This window comes from Martes martes (assembly GCF_963455335.1).
Source record: "Martes martes genome assembly, chromosome: 2".
Taxonomy (NCBI): domain Eukaryota; kingdom Metazoa; phylum Chordata; class Mammalia; order Carnivora; family Mustelidae; genus Martes; species Martes martes.
This window is the reverse complement of record NC_137889.1, coordinates 182,776,993-182,792,276: the sequence shown is the minus strand read 5'-3', so window position 1 is coordinate 182,792,276 and position 15,284 is coordinate 182,776,993. Positions and strand designations below refer to the sequence as shown.

At 39.0% G+C, this 15,284-nt stretch overlaps 1 protein-coding gene across 1 annotated transcript in view; it reads left to right on the top strand.

Moving 5' to 3' along the window:
* Positions 1–15,284, top strand: part of CLOCK (clock circadian regulator) — a 131,832-nt gene that overhangs the window by 78,062 nt on the left and 38,486 nt on the right. Inside the window, exon 8 of the mRNA XM_080796704.1 lies at positions 12,756–12,845. Coding sequence (XP_080652830.1) covers positions 12,756–12,845 — 90 coding nt within the window. The remainder of the gene's footprint in view (positions 1–12,755; positions 12,846–15,284) is intronic.

Genomic DNA, 15,284 nt, shown 5'->3' with positions numbered 1-15,284 from the left:
ATCAAGAGTCATATGTTTCACTGACTGAGCCAGTCAAGCATTCCAGTCTTTGTTTTTTAATTTTTTAAATTTAAATCCAGTTAGTTAGCATATAATGTATTATTTATTTCAGGGGCACAGGTTTGTGATTCATTAGTCTTACACAACACACAGTACTCACTACAACATATACCCTTTTCAGTGTCCATCCCCCAGCCACCCCATCCACCACCACCGTCCCCTCCTGTAAGCTCCGCTTGTTTCCTAATAGTAAGAGTCTTTTATGGTTTCTCTCCCCCTCTGGTTTCATCTTGTTTATGTTTTTCTCTCTTTCTTGTGATCCTATGCCTTGTTTCTTAAATTCCACATTGAGATCATATGATAATTTTCTTTCTCTGGTTGACTTATTTCACTTAGCATAATACCCTCTAGTTCCATCAATGTTGTCACAAATTGCAAGATTTGTTTTTTTGTTGGCTACATAATATTCCATCAAATATATATACCACATCTTCTTTATCCATTCAGTTGTCGATGGACATCTGGGCTCTTTCCATAGTTTGGCTACTATAGACATTGATGCCATCAACATTGGGTGCAGTTGCCCCGTTGGGTCACTACCTTTGTATCTTTGGGGTAATTCCCCAGTAGTGCAATTGCTGGGTCATAGGGTAGCTCTATTTTCAACTTTCTGAGGAACCTACATCCTCTTTTCCAGAGTGGCTGCACCAGCTTGCATGGCCACCAACAGGTGTTCCCATTTCTCCACATCCTTGCCAGCACCTGTTATTTCCTGACCTGTTGATTTCAGCCATTCTGACTGGTGTGAGGTGGTATCTTAACGGTGTTTTTGATTTGTATTAGCCTGATGCTGAATGATGCTAAGCACTTTTTCATGTGTCTGTTGGCCATTTGGATGTCTTCTTTGGAGAAATGTCTGTTCATGGCTTCTGCCCTTTTCTGGATTGGGTTATTTGTTCTTTGGGTGTTGGGTTTGATAAGTTCTTTATTGATTTTGGAGACTAACACTTTACTTCATAAGACATTTGGAAATCTCTTCTCCCATTCTGTTGGTTGTCTTTTGGTTTTGTCAGCTGTTTCCTTTGTTGTGCGAAAGCTTTTGATCTTGATGAAGTCCCAGTATTTCATTTTTGCCTTTGTTTTCCTTGCCTTTGGAGACGTGTCGAGCAAGAAATTGCTGTGGCCGAGGTCACGGAGGTTGCTGCCTGTGTTCTTGTGTAGGATTTAGATAGATTCCTGTGTCCCATTTAGGTCTTTCATCCATTTTGAGTCTATTTTTTGTGTGTGGCATAAGGAAAAGGTCCAGTTTCATCCTTTGCATGTGGCTGTCCAGTACCATGTGCTGAAGAGACTTTGTTCCATTGGACATTCTTTCTTGCCTTGTCAAAGATTAGTTGACCATAGAGTTGAGGGTCCATTTCTGGGTTCTCTGTTCTGTTCCATCGATCTATGTGTCTGTTTTTGTGCAAGTAACATGCTGTCTTGATGATTACAGCTTTGTAGTAGAGCTTGAAGTCTGGGAGTGTGATGCCACCAGCTTTGGTTTTCTTTTTCAACATCCCTTTGGCTATTTGGGGTCTTTTCTGGTTCTGTACAAATTTTAGGATTAGTCGTTCCAGTTCTGTGAAAAAAAGTTGATGGTATTTTGATATCGATTGGGTTGAATGTGTAGATTGCTCTAGGTAGCAGAGACATTTTAACAATATTTGTCCTTCCCATCCATGAGCATGGAAAGTTTTTCCAATTCTTTGTGTCTTCCTCAATTTCTTTCATGAGTATTCTGTATTTTTCTGAGTACAGATCCTTTGCCTCTTTGGTTAGGTTTATTCTGAGATATCTTAATGATTTTTGGTGTAGCTGTAAATGGGATTGATTCCTTAAATTCTTTTTCCTGTCTCACTGTTAGTGTATAAAATGCAGCTGATATTTGTGCATTGATTTTATATCCTAACACTTTGCTGAATTCCTTTATCAGTTATAGCAATTTTGGGGTGGAGTCTTTTAGATTTTCCACATAGAGTATCGTGTCATCTGCAAAGAGTGAGAGTTTGAATTCTTTGCTGATTTGGATGCCTTTTATTTCTTTCTGTTGTCTGATTGCTGAATCTAGGACTTCTAGTACTGTGTCAGACAACATTGGTAAGAGTGGCCATCCTGCCATGTTCGCCTTGGGCTTTTCATGGATGATGGCTTTTATGATGTTGAGGTATGTACCCTCTCTTCCTACACTGTGAAGAGTTTTAATCTAGAAAGCATGTTACTTTGTCACATGCTTTTTCTGCATCTATTGAGAGGATCGTATGGTTCTTAGTCTTTGTTTTATTAATGTAGTGTATCACATTCATTGATTTGTGGATCCTCAACCAACCTTGCAGCCCAGGAATACATCCCACTTGGTCATGCTGAATAATCCTTTTAATGTACTGTTGAATCCTATTGGGTAGTATCTTGGTGAGAATTTTGGTATCCATGTTCATAAGGGATTCTGGTCTGTATTTCTTTTTTTTGATAGGGTCTTCATATGGTTTTGGGATCAAGATAATGCTGGCCTCATAGAAAGAGTTTGGAAGTTTTCCTTCTGTTTTGAGTTTTTTGAAACAGTTTCAGAAGAAAAGGTATTAATTCTTCTTTAAATGTTTGATAGAATTCCCCTGCGAAGCCATCTGATCCTAGGCTCTTGTTTGTTCAGAGACTTTTGATTACTGCTTCATCTCCTTGCTGGTTATGGGTCTGTTCAGGTTTTCTATTTCTTCCTGTTTGAGTTTTGATAGTTTGTATGTCTCTAGGAATACATCCATTTCTTCCAGATTGTCTAATTTGTCAGCATGTAATTGCTCATGATATGTTCTTACAATTGTTTGTGTTTCTTTGATGTTGGTTGTGATCTCTCCTCTTTCATTCATGATTTTATTTATTTGGGTCTTTGCTCTTTTCTTTTGAATAAGTCTGGCCGGGGCTTTGTTAATCTTACTCTTTGAGAGAACCAGCTCCTAATTTCGTTGATCTGTCCTACTGTTCTTTTGTTTCTATTTCATTAATTTCTGCTCAGTCTTTAGTATTTCTCTTCTCCTGCTGGGTTTAGGCATTATTTGTTGTTCTTTTTAAGTGTAAGATTAGGTTGTGTATTTGAGACCTTTCTTATTTCTTGAGAAAAGCTTGAAGTGCTATCCACTTCCCTTTTAGGACTGCCTTTGCCACTTCCCAGAGATTTTGAACAGTTGTATTTTCATTTGTTTCCATGAATTTTTAAAATTCTTCTTTAATTTCCTGGTTGACCCATTGATTCTTTAGTAGGATGCACTTTCACCTCCGTGTACTTGAGTTCTTTCCAACTTTCCTCTTGTAGTTGAGTTCCAGATTCAAAGCATTGTGTTCCAAAAACATGCAGGGAATGATCTCAGTATTTTGGTACTGGTGGAGACCTGATTTGTGACCCAAGATGGGATCTATCCTGGAGAATGTTCCATGTGCACTCAAGAAGATTGTGTATTTCTTTTCTTTGGTATGGAATGTTCTGAATGTATCTGTGAAGTCCATCTGGTCCAGCATGTCATTCTGTGCCCTTGTTTTCTTGTTGAGTTTGCTTAGATGATCTGTCCATTGCGGTGAGGGGCATGTTAAAATCCCCTACTATTATTGTATGAGTATCTATGTTTTTCTTTGATTTTGTTATTAATTGGCTTATGTAATTGGTTACTCCCATGTTAAGGGCATAAATATTTACAGTTGTTAGATCTTCTTATTGGATAGACCATTTAAGTATGATATAGTGTCCTTCCTCATCTCTTATTACAGTCTTTGGTTTAAAATCTAATTTGTCTGATATGAGGATTGGCACTGCAGCTTGCTTTTAATGTCCATTAGCATGGTAAATGGTTTTCTGCCCTGCCCCCGCTTTCAATCTGGAGGTGTCTTTTGGTCTAAAATAAGTCTCTTGCAGACAGTGTATTGATGGGTGTTGCTTTTTAAGAATCCTATTCTTGTACCCTGTGTCTTTTGATTAGGACATTTAGCCCATTTACATTCAGGGTAACTATTGAAAGATATGAACTTAGTGCCATTGTATTGCCTGTAAGGTGACTGTTACTGTATGTTGTCTCTGTTCCTTTCTGGTCTGTGTTACTTTTGGGCTCTCTCTTTGCTTAGAGGATCCCTTTCAATATCTCTTACAGGGATGGTTTAGTGATCACAAATTCTTTTAGTTTCTCTTTGTCCTGGAAGCTTTTTATCTGTCCTGTTTTGAATGGCATCATAGCTGGATAAAGTATTATTGATTGCATATTTTTCTCATTTAGCACCTTCAATATATCATGCCTGTACTTTCTGATTTAGGAGGTCTCTGTGGATAGGTCTGTTGTCAGTCTCGTGTTTTTACCCTTGTAGGTTACAGATCTCTTCTCCCGAGCTGCTTTCAGGATTTTCTGTCTCTGATATTTTACGTCTCACTCACATATGTCAGGGTGTTGAACTGTTTTTGATTTTGAGGGGATTCTCTGTGCCTCCTGGATTTTGATACCTATTTTCTTCCCCAGATTAGGAAGGTTCTTCGCTATAATTTGCTCCAGTGTACTTTCTGCCCCTCTCTCTCTTTCCTGTTCTTATGAGATCCCAATTACTCTAATATTGTTTTGCTTTATGTTATCACTGACTTCTCGAGTTCTCCTCTTGTGATCCAGTAGTAGTTGTTCATCTCTCTTTTTCTCAGCTTCTTTATTCTCCATTGTTTGGGCTTCTCTATCACTAATTCTGTCTTCTGCCTCATTTATCCTAGCAGGTAGGGCCTCCATTTTTAATTGTATCTCATTAATTGCCTTTTTATTTCAACTTGGTTAGATTTCAGTTCTTTTATTTCTCCAGAAAGGGATTCTCTAGTGTCTCCTATGTTTTTTTCAAGCCCAGCTAGTTTATTTATAATCATTATTCTGAACTGTAGTTCTGACATCTTATGTCCATATTGATTAGGTCCCTGGCAGTCAGTATTACTTCTTATTCTCTTTGTTGAGGTGAGTTTTTCTGTTTTGTCATTCTGTCCAGAGAAGAATAGATGAAGAACAGAACAAAATACTGAAAGGGCAACAACAGTCCCAGGGAAATATACACTAAACAAATCAGAAGAGACCCAGTACCGGGGGTGGGGGGAAGTGGTTTATATAATCAGGTAGCTGAGCCGAATAGAGCAATATGCTGGATTCTATGTGTATTTTTGGTTTGTGTTTATAGAAAACTAGATCCCAAAATTCTAACAAAGGAAAAACCTATATATGTACAAAAATAAAATTAAATACAATGAAAAGATAGAATGTAACTGTAAAAATGAAATTAAAAAACAAGAAAAAACAAAAGAGAAAGAAAAGAAACAACAACAAAAAGGAATATAAATAACAACAACAAAGGTGAACAGAACAGAGCAATACACTATCTCCTGAGAGTATTTTGATCAGTTTGTTAGGAGAAACCATCTCTCAGAATTGTAAAGAAAGAGAAACTTATATATATAAAAATCATATTAAATGCATTGAGAGGATTGAATGTAAATGTAAAGGTGAAAATTAAAAAAAAAAAAAGAAAAAGAAAGAGAATGTGTGGGATGCCTGGGTGGCTCAGTTGGTTAAGCCGCTGTCTTTGGCTCAGGTCATGGTCCCAGGTTTCTGGGATTGAATCCCACATCGGGCTCCTTGCTTGGCAGGGAGCCTGCTTCTTTCTCCGCCTCTGCCTGCTTCTGGGTGCTCGCTCTCTCTCTCTTTGACAAATGAATAAAATCTTTAAAAAAGAGAAAGAGAATGTGATCAGGCAGGTGAATAAAACAGAGCTATATACTAGATATTGGGTATATTTTGGTGTGTTAGAAGAAACTGCATCCCAAAATTTTAAAGAAAGAAAAACTTAGATATATATACAAAAATAAGGTTAAATACAATGAAGGGTTAGAATGTGACTGTAAGAATGAAAATTAAAAATATATTTAAAGAAAGGTTGATAAAATAGGAAGTTGATTGAAAAAGGAAAGAAGAAAAATTTTAAAGAAAAAAAAATTTTAAAAATTAAAGTCAAAAGCCTAAAGAATCATGGGAAAAAAGTCATGAATTCTATGTGCTGTATTCCCCTAATAGTGGAGTTTTGCTGTTCTCATTGATCAGTAAACTTGGTCTTTGCTGGATGTTCTTGCTGATCTTCTGGGGGAGGGGCCTGTTGCAGTGATTCTCAGAATGTCTTTGCCTGAGGCGAAATTGCACCGCCCTTGCCAGGGGCCAGGCGAAGTTATCTGCTCTGGTTTGCTCTTATGTGGCCGTTGTTCCCTGAAGGTTTTCCCTGCAGCTTTAGAGGAGGAGAATGAAAATGTCAGTCTCCTCATCTCTGTTCCCAGAGCTGAGAGCTCAGGGCCCCACTCCTCAGTGAGCCCTTAGAGAAAAGAAGTCAGTCATTCCTGTGTCCCCAGTCTCTGGCCACACCATGTGTTCACCCAGCCTATGACTGAGCATTTCTGTCTCTGGCACACAACCCCATGTGAAGTCTCCAAACCCAGCAGACTTCTGTGGCATGCCTCTGCAGTGCTCCTCCTGGGGGAGGAACAGGGGTCTCTCCATGGTTCTGCTGCTTGTTGGGCCACTGCTCGAAGAGCAGGGGCTCCACTGTGCCCTGGATTGCAGTTTATGGCAACCTTGAGCTGAGAGCCCTCTCTTGGGCTGACCCTTTGTGGCTGGCTTCCCTGCTCCAATACGAACCCTGGTCTTCCTGTAACCCTGAGGATACTGACACTGCACTACCCTAGTGAGGCTTCCATCCCCTGCTTAGTTGCCTAAGTGACATCCTTTCACCGGAGCAGGCTTCTAAATGTTCTGATTTTGTGCTCCCTTGCTCTGTCACTTGCAGGTGGCTGGCTGATGGAGCCTCCCTCCCCCACTGTCTTCCCATCTATATCACTTTGGATTCACTTCTCTGTACCTCTATGTACCTCCTGTACTTCTCTGTACCTCCTACCTTACAGAAAGTGGTTGCTTTTCTATTCCTGGAGTTGTAGCTATTTTCTTAGATTCCAGTTGAGTTTGCAGGTGTTCAGAATAGTTTGATAGCTATCTAGCTGAATTCGTGGGGCCAAAGCTAAGTTCTTCTACTCCTCTGCCATCTTGGAAGTCACCCCATCTTTGTTTTAAAGTTTAATTTGTCCTATATAAGTATTACTATTCTGGCTTTTTTTTTTTCCTTCCAAGTTTTTATTTAAATTCCAGCTAGTTAACGTGTAGTGCAATATTAGTTTCAGGTGTAGAATATAGTGACTCATCACTTACATACAACAGTCACTGGTCATCACAAGTGCCCTTCTTAATGCCCGTCATGTGTTTGGCACCCACCCTCCCCAGCGCCCCCCCCCCCCACCTCTCCTCCAGTAACCATCAGTTTGTTCTCTATAGTTGAGTCTGTTTCTTGGTTTGCCTCTTTTTTGACATCCATTTGCACGATAAATATTTCTCCATCCCCTCACTTTCAATCTGCAGGTATCTTTAGGTCTAAAATGAGTGTCTTATAATCAGCATATAGATGGGTCTTGTTTTTTCATCTGTCCTGTCACTCTGTCTTTTGATTGGATCATTTAGTCCATTTGTATTCAAAGTAATTTTCCAAATTATGTATTTATTGCCCTTTTATTACCTGTTTTGTGGTTGTTTCTGAAGATTTTCTCTGATCCTTTCTTGTCTTTTCTCTTTGATGGTTTGCTGGTTTTCTTTAGTGATATATTCGGATGTATTTATGTTTATTCTTTGCATATTTATTAGTATCTTTGATCTGTTGTTATCATTAAGTTTGTATGTAACATCTTCTGCATAAAGCAGTCTATATTAAGTTGATGGTTGCTTAAGTTTGAACCCATTCTTTACACCTCTCCTGTCCATGTTTTAGGTAAATGGTGTCATATTTTACATCCTTTTATTTTTAAGTTGCTTGACTGATATTTTACAGAAATACTCATTTTTACTGCTTTTGTGTTTTCTGTCTTCACACTTGTCACTTTTGGTCTCTCTTTTCGACTCATAGTCCCCTTCAATATTTCTTGCATGGTTCATTTAGTGGTTGTGAATTCATTTAGTTTCGTTTGCCTGGGAAAACCTTTTTGTTGTTTTTGTTGTCTGGGAAATTCTTTATCTCTCCTTCTGTTCTGAATGGTAGCCTTTTTTTCTTTTTTTTAAAGATTTTATTTATTTCCTTATTTATTTGATAGAGAGAGACATAGCAAGAGAGGGAACACAAGCCGGGGGAGCAGGAGAGGGAGAAGCAGGCTTCCTGCTGAGCAGGGAGCCTGATGTGGGGCTCGATCCCAGGACCCTGGGATCATGACCTGAGCTGAAAGCAGACACTTAATGACTGAGCCACCCAGGCACCCCTGGATGATAGCCTTGTTGTGTAGAGTGTTCTTGGCTGCAGACTTTTTTCCCCATTCAGTACTTTGAATGTATCATGCCCACTCCCTTCTGGCTTGGAAAATTTCTGTTGAAAAATCCCCCTCTAATCTTAGGGAGTTTCCCTTATATGTAACTGTCGTCTTTTGTCTTGCTGCTTTTAGATTTTTTTCTTTACCACTGGATTTGCTTTTGTTGATTTTGTTGGGAGTTCTCTGTGCCTCTTGGGTCTGAATATCTGTTTTCTTCTCCAAATTGGGGAAGTTTTCAGCTATTATCTCTTCAAATAAATTTTCTGCCCCCTTTACTCTCTCTTCTTCTGGGACTCCTATAATATGAATGGTACTAAGTTTGATGGGAGTCACTGAGTTCCCCAAGTCTATTCTTATTTAGTGTTATTCTTTTTTCTCTCTTTTCTTCAGCTTGATTATTTTCCATGACTCTGTCTTGTAGGTCATTAATTGATTCCTCTGCTTCTTCCATTCTACTCTTCATTCCATCAGGTATATTTTTCATTTTGTTCATTGAGCTCTTTATCTCTGCTATGTTATTCCTTATCTCTCTGTGTTGAGAGTCTTGCTGATATCTTCCACTCTTTTCTCAAGTCTGGTGAATATATTTAGGATCATTACTTTAAAATTCTCTATCAGGCATGTTAGTTATATATGTTTTACTTAGGTCTCTGCCTGTGGCCTTGCCCTTTTATTTTAGTTAGGGCAAATTCCTGTGCCTTCTCATTTTGTTTAAGTCTCTGGCTGAGTCTTTGTGCTAGGAAAGTCACCTTCATCTCCTGTTCTTGAGGGTAATGGCCTTATGAAGGAGAGGTTTTGTAATGCCCTGCTAAGTAGTGTTACCTCTTCCCCAGAGCCTAGCTCTTCAAGGAGTATCTCCAGTGTGTGCTGTGTATTTTCTGCTGTTGTGTCCTGGCCACTTTATCCTTCAGGCAAGTCGTCTGCAGAGGCTCTCTTCACCTGTTGTGAAATGAGACCTGTCACCACCACCAGTGGAACTGAGGCCCTGTAAGACTTCTGGGTGGGGAGAAGTGGTGTGGCCAAGGGTTTGGGCTGGGTTTTGGGGGTGGTGTGGGGGTGGACATCACACTGGGACTGACACAGATGTGACTGGAAAGGGTGGTTTTCTGGAGCACAGAAAGGTGGGGCTCGGTGTAAACATTAAGTAGTGAGGGCTGAGGCTGCCCTTGTTCCCACAGGTGGCTGTGTGCTTAGGCTGAGGGGTGGGAGAGGGAAATGGGGCCTGCCAGTTCCTTTGTTCCTGGTGGGGTCTTTCTGTGAATGCCGTCTCTCTGGGATACACTCTGAGATGAGCAGATAGCCCCCCCACCGTATGGCCCATGTGCTCTTCAGATCCCCATTTCCACACTGTGTCCACAGATTGTTTGCCCTGCCTTCTTCCCCAGTGACCCCGGATTCTCCGAGCCAGACCTGCAGATCTTTAGAACTCTAGCGTTAAGCCCTGCTGATTGCCAGAACTCATGAAATTTGGCCCCTCTTCCGTTCCAAGCCCAGGTGCTATGGGGATTTGTTTTCCTTTTGTACTCCCCTGTGTGCTAGTCTGTCTTTTGTCAGTCTCTGTTACTGGGGCTCCCTCCCCACTGTAGCAGCCCGTCTTTTTCACTGCCTCTCTGCATTTTCCTACCGTCTTCAATGTGGCCTCTTCTCTACCTTTAGTTGTTTGCTCTGCCAGTCTTCAGATGGATTTCTGGGATATTTAGGGTGATTTGATAGTTATCAGGTTGTATTTGGGGACAAGGTATAGTAGTTAGAATCCTGCTACTCTGCCACCATCATTGAAGACAAACAGTTTTAACTAATGAACTCTTCCCATTATATCAGACAGTATGGGAAAAGGGATAAGCCTCACAGGCTTCAGTCTTGGGAGTCGGATATCCTTCCCTGTCTTACTTTCTCGTCCATATCTCTCCTCCTTAGGGCCCTCCTCAATACCCCTTAAGTTTTTGGTGTACCCATCCACTGTGCTCGGAAATTATATCCCTCCTCTCAAAAGAAGTCCTGGGCCCTGGGTTCTTTCTTGTGTTAAGACTTTTGTGGTACGTTGGTGGAAGCTTTTCTCTGCTTAGTCTTTGCCTGTGTCGAAGATGAAAGGCTAGGCTCTGGGTCCGGCAGTGGGCTTATGTTGTTAAGAGTTCTGATTTCAGTTCATTCTCTTCACAGAAGAGAGCTTCACTCAGTTTCTAGCAAATATCCTAAGAGCAAATACAGATCATCATAATAAATATTAATTTACTTTCAGAGATAACAGGATCTAGCTTCACATGATGTTCTTCTTAACCCATTCATTATGAAATAATAATACAGGCATTATTGTACTAAGGAGTTTTGGTAAAAATAATTTCATGACTTTTCTTTTCTTCTTTTTTCTTTTTTTAAGATTTCTTTATTGACTTGAGAAAGAGAGAGCCAGCACACACACATATGTGTGTGTGGGGGCGGGGGCGGTAAGAGGTAGGGAGGGAAAGAGAAGGAGAAGGGGGAGAGAGAGAGAGAGAGAAAGAGTGTGTGTACCTTAAGCAGACTCCCTGCTGAGTGCAGAACCCAACACAGGGCTTGATCTTATGACCCTGAGATCATGACCTGAACTGAAATTTAGAGTCAGGCACTTAACTGATTGAGCTACCCAGGTACCCCTTGAATTTTCTTAAATTACAAGGTTCTCTTTCTGTCTGTCTGTCTGTCTCTCTCTCTCTCCCTCTCTCTCACACGCTCAGCCAAGAATGGGTTTTTCTGAGCCATTCTAGAAGATAGGCATCTACTCCAAGTAAGTTCTTTCTGACATCCAGATCTGTCCCCCAGTAGAAGGTGAGGCGAGGTGGAGGGTGCCTTTTTCCATATATTCAGCAATTCTTCAGCAGTTATTTCGAAGTAGGAGATGACTCTAACTCCCAGGTCCATCCATTATATACTACAGATATTTTTTATCTACTACATGCCACATATCTGCAAGGTGCTGCAGACACAGTGTTCAAGAAGATATATATAGTTCTTACCAGCAGTTGCTATCCTTTGAGAGAGCCCTATAATTAAAAAGAATTTTAAATTTAGCATGATAACCATTTTGATAGGCAGAGAGGAACTCTTCTTATGGCATATCTTTTCTTCTGTGTATCTTCAGCATCTTTTTCACTGGATCTTCTTTTCCTTCGCGTGTACTGCGTGTATACTTCAGTTACTTCCCTTGATACTTGGTCCCCTTAGAACCTGTCCTTTTCCTTCCTTCCCTCTGAAGTTCATAAAGGAGTACTTTGTAATGGACAATATCCACTGTCTCTAAACTGGGTGTAGTCTGATGCACCTTGCTACTGACATAACTCTTAAAAGTCATCAAAATTCACTTGTCATTTTCTTAGTCCTTATCCTATTTGATCTCTTTTTATAGTGAACAGTCCCTCTTCCTCCTCACTCACCTTGTCATTTTCTCTTCCACTGCCTTCCTTGACAATGTCTTTATTCTCTGTCATTTTCTCTGGCCCTTGTCCTCCTCCTCATCCCCATGTGTAGATAATTATTCCAGGGATTTGTCTTTGGCATGCTGCTGTCTTTTGCAGATCTCATTTCTTCAGCTGTCACTTCTGTGCCTAGGTTTCTCAAGTGAAAATACTTTATAAAATATAACGTGCAGGGCTGCTTTATTGTTAATTATCTTATCCCCTGTACTAGCTTCTCTCTGAACTCTAACTTCCCATTTCTCAAAGTTTGCCTAATTCTCTGTTCTTACTGCTACTGATTTCATTCATATTTTCATTAACTTCCCTGACTTCCAGAAGCCATTGAAATTTTCCTAACTTAATTCAGTTTCTTCTAAATCCATGTAATACTGCTTCTAGACTACTTTTGAACGAAGTCCTTATGTCTTGACCTGGAATTCAAGGCCTTTCATGATCTGACCCGGCCTACTTTTTCAGCTTAATTTCCCTTTCACTTTAACCTCATGTATCTCCTTAAGTTTCAGTCGAACATCTTTTTATTAATATACCCAAAAGGTGGGAATGTGTTCTTTTGTGTCAGACATATCATTGATGTCATGTCAGATACTAGCATCTTCAAATAAGGCAGTTCTCTTATAATGTACATATAATAATGATAGAACATTAGGTATCTGTTTTAGAAGGCAACTCTCCCGTGTGTGACCATATTGTGATTTTTTCCCCCCCAGAAACATTTAAGAATGCACAAAGATATGTACTAAGGTGTTGTAAAGGGAAAAGTTAGCATTTGGCAGCACTCTGGAAATTACACACTAAGTCCTTTGTCATTTAATTAGATTTTTTTTTCTGTCCTATACTTTTTTTCTTTTCGCTTAACTGACCATTATGTTTAATTTCAGGCTCTTGATGGTTTTTTTTTAGCAATCATGACAGATGGAAGCATAATATATGTGTCTGAGAGTATAACTTCATTACTTGAACATTTACCAGTAAGTATCTTGTGATCTTTTTCTTATTTAAACCCTATTTTAAATGTTCTAAAGCATGAGGAGGAGGATCTCCAGAGCAATGTTGGACAGTTGTTAGAGTCAGGAGGAGAGCTCTAACCATGTCTCCCTATTTGGCAGTAACTAATATTTAACTGCCACTGTATCTAACCTCTGCCCTTCTTACTCTCATGCTGTTTTCAGTGTTTCCTTTTTAATCAGCCTGGTGACAGTGTTGCTAAGTCACTGGAAATATCTTAAGAATAAGTAAATTTGGTGGGAGTTATTTGTTCCTTTTAGAGGAACTCAAGTAATTTTCTCAAAAGAATAACACTTAAAATAATAGGTACAGAATTTTTGTGCTCTGTGCTAGAAATGAGAATTTTATAATGACCATAGTCAATTTATTTTCAATATGACCAACAGAATTAGAAAAGAATTATATTGTATAATTTTGATTAGGATGATGAATACCTGAATTATATCTTATTGCTTGCTGTTTTATTAAACGTGTATTTGTTGACTACTCTGTGTCACACTGTTATGCTAGGTGCTGTGCTGCAGTTGACAGTTTTTATGAATTTAAAGTTTTTATTTAAAATGTAATTGTTTAAAAAATGTAATTATTCTTATCTAAGATAGGACTTGTAGTATAAATATTCTGAAGTTATTTATAAATTACTCTTAAATTGTCCATCTTTTGAAGATTTATAAGAATACAAAGTAAACTCTTCTGTAAAGGTCTCTTTCAAGAGATAGCAAAAAGCACTATCACCCTTCCTTTGATTATTCTGCTATTTTATATGTTACCAAAAGCATAGACTCCACACTTAAAGATCAGATTCTACAGCACGTCTAGTTAGGATTTAGGTGTTTGATCATTAATGTTTTTCTTCTCAATGCAAACCCTCTTTGCCCTCACATTCCCTCCTGTTTTTTTTTTTTTTTAACTTTTAATTTTAGAACTGGTTTTATATTTACAGAAAAATGAAGAAGATAGTGCAGAGAGTTCCCATATGCCACATGCCCAGTTACCTCTCTTAGTCACATCTTCAGGATCTTTTTAGTTGATTGTGTAAGCCAAAGCTTATAGACTGGCAGGTGTATTTTTTTGGCAGAGAAGATTGCTACTGATCCAGTAGACCCATTTCATTTCATTCTGAGTTAAGAGTAGCCTTTTTTAAAACAGTTTTTTGCTTTTCTCTGCTTACTGTACTTTCCCTCACATCACTGACATTGCTGAATTATATGTTATTTAATGATTTGAAAACATAAGCACAAGTATCTTTTGAGAAAATGAAATAATACGTGTTTAGGAATATGCATAATAGGAGAAAACAATATGTGCTTTCCTATTTTGAGTTGTCATTAAAAATTAACTGTAACAGGGCACCTGGGTGGCTAGTGGGTTAAGCCTCTGCCTTAGGCACAGGTCATGATCTCAGGGTCCTGGGATCGAGCCCCACATCTGGGCTCTCTGCTCAGCAGGGAGCCTGCTTTCCCTGCTCTCTCTGCCTGCCTGTCTACTTGTGATCTCTCTCTCTGTGTCAAATAAATAAAATCTTTAAAAAAATTGTAACAAATAGTTTAAAATAATTTTTTCATTTTAATATGCAAACCTTTTTTGTCTAAAATAGAATTTTGGCTGTTGCCTGAAAGGAAAGAGACATTAGCAAATCCCCAAATTAGGCTTTAGTGTTTATAATTCAGTTCTCTTGAGAAATTAGAATTTGCCATCTTAGTGTTCAGTGGGACTTAAACTTTTTAAATTCTAATTCTGACTATAAAATTATAAAACTGATACTTTAGGTCCTGCAAAAAGTATATTTTTCTTTGTCACTTCATACTTATGAAATTAACTTAGGTACATTTTAACTTTTTGTGGCTAACAATTAGGAGAAGGCATTTTGTTGATTTTTCTTCCCCCTTCTTGGTTTGACATTCTGTGACAAAATCATGGGGTCATACAGCCTCAGCATCAGAAAGGATTTTAGACCTCCTCAGCCCAGCCTGCCTTTATGTTATCAGCAGACATGTTCCCAGAGAAATTGGACTTAATTATGCAAACATTTAGTAAAAGTGGCAACACAAAAAGTCAGGCCTCTTGACTGGGAACTTAAAATTGGTTAACACTTGACAACTTAAGACTTGATTTCCTCACACTTGCTTAAATGTGCTCCTGAGGGAGAGTATATTAAACTTGTAATCACCTGTAATGTGGGGCAGAGAGGGGGTGGGGGTGGGAGAAGGATTAACCGTGTTACAGTGTAGCAGAGTCCAAGAGTGAACGTGCTGCTCTGAAGATACTTTTACTTTCCTTTTCTGCTCTTCTTAGCTTGTTAGTTGGGAAGTATAAACATAAGTGTGTTTTAAGAAAGTCAGTACAGACTTTCGTATAAATATAGTATGCCACAATATAATTTAGAATTTTTTTGAATAGTT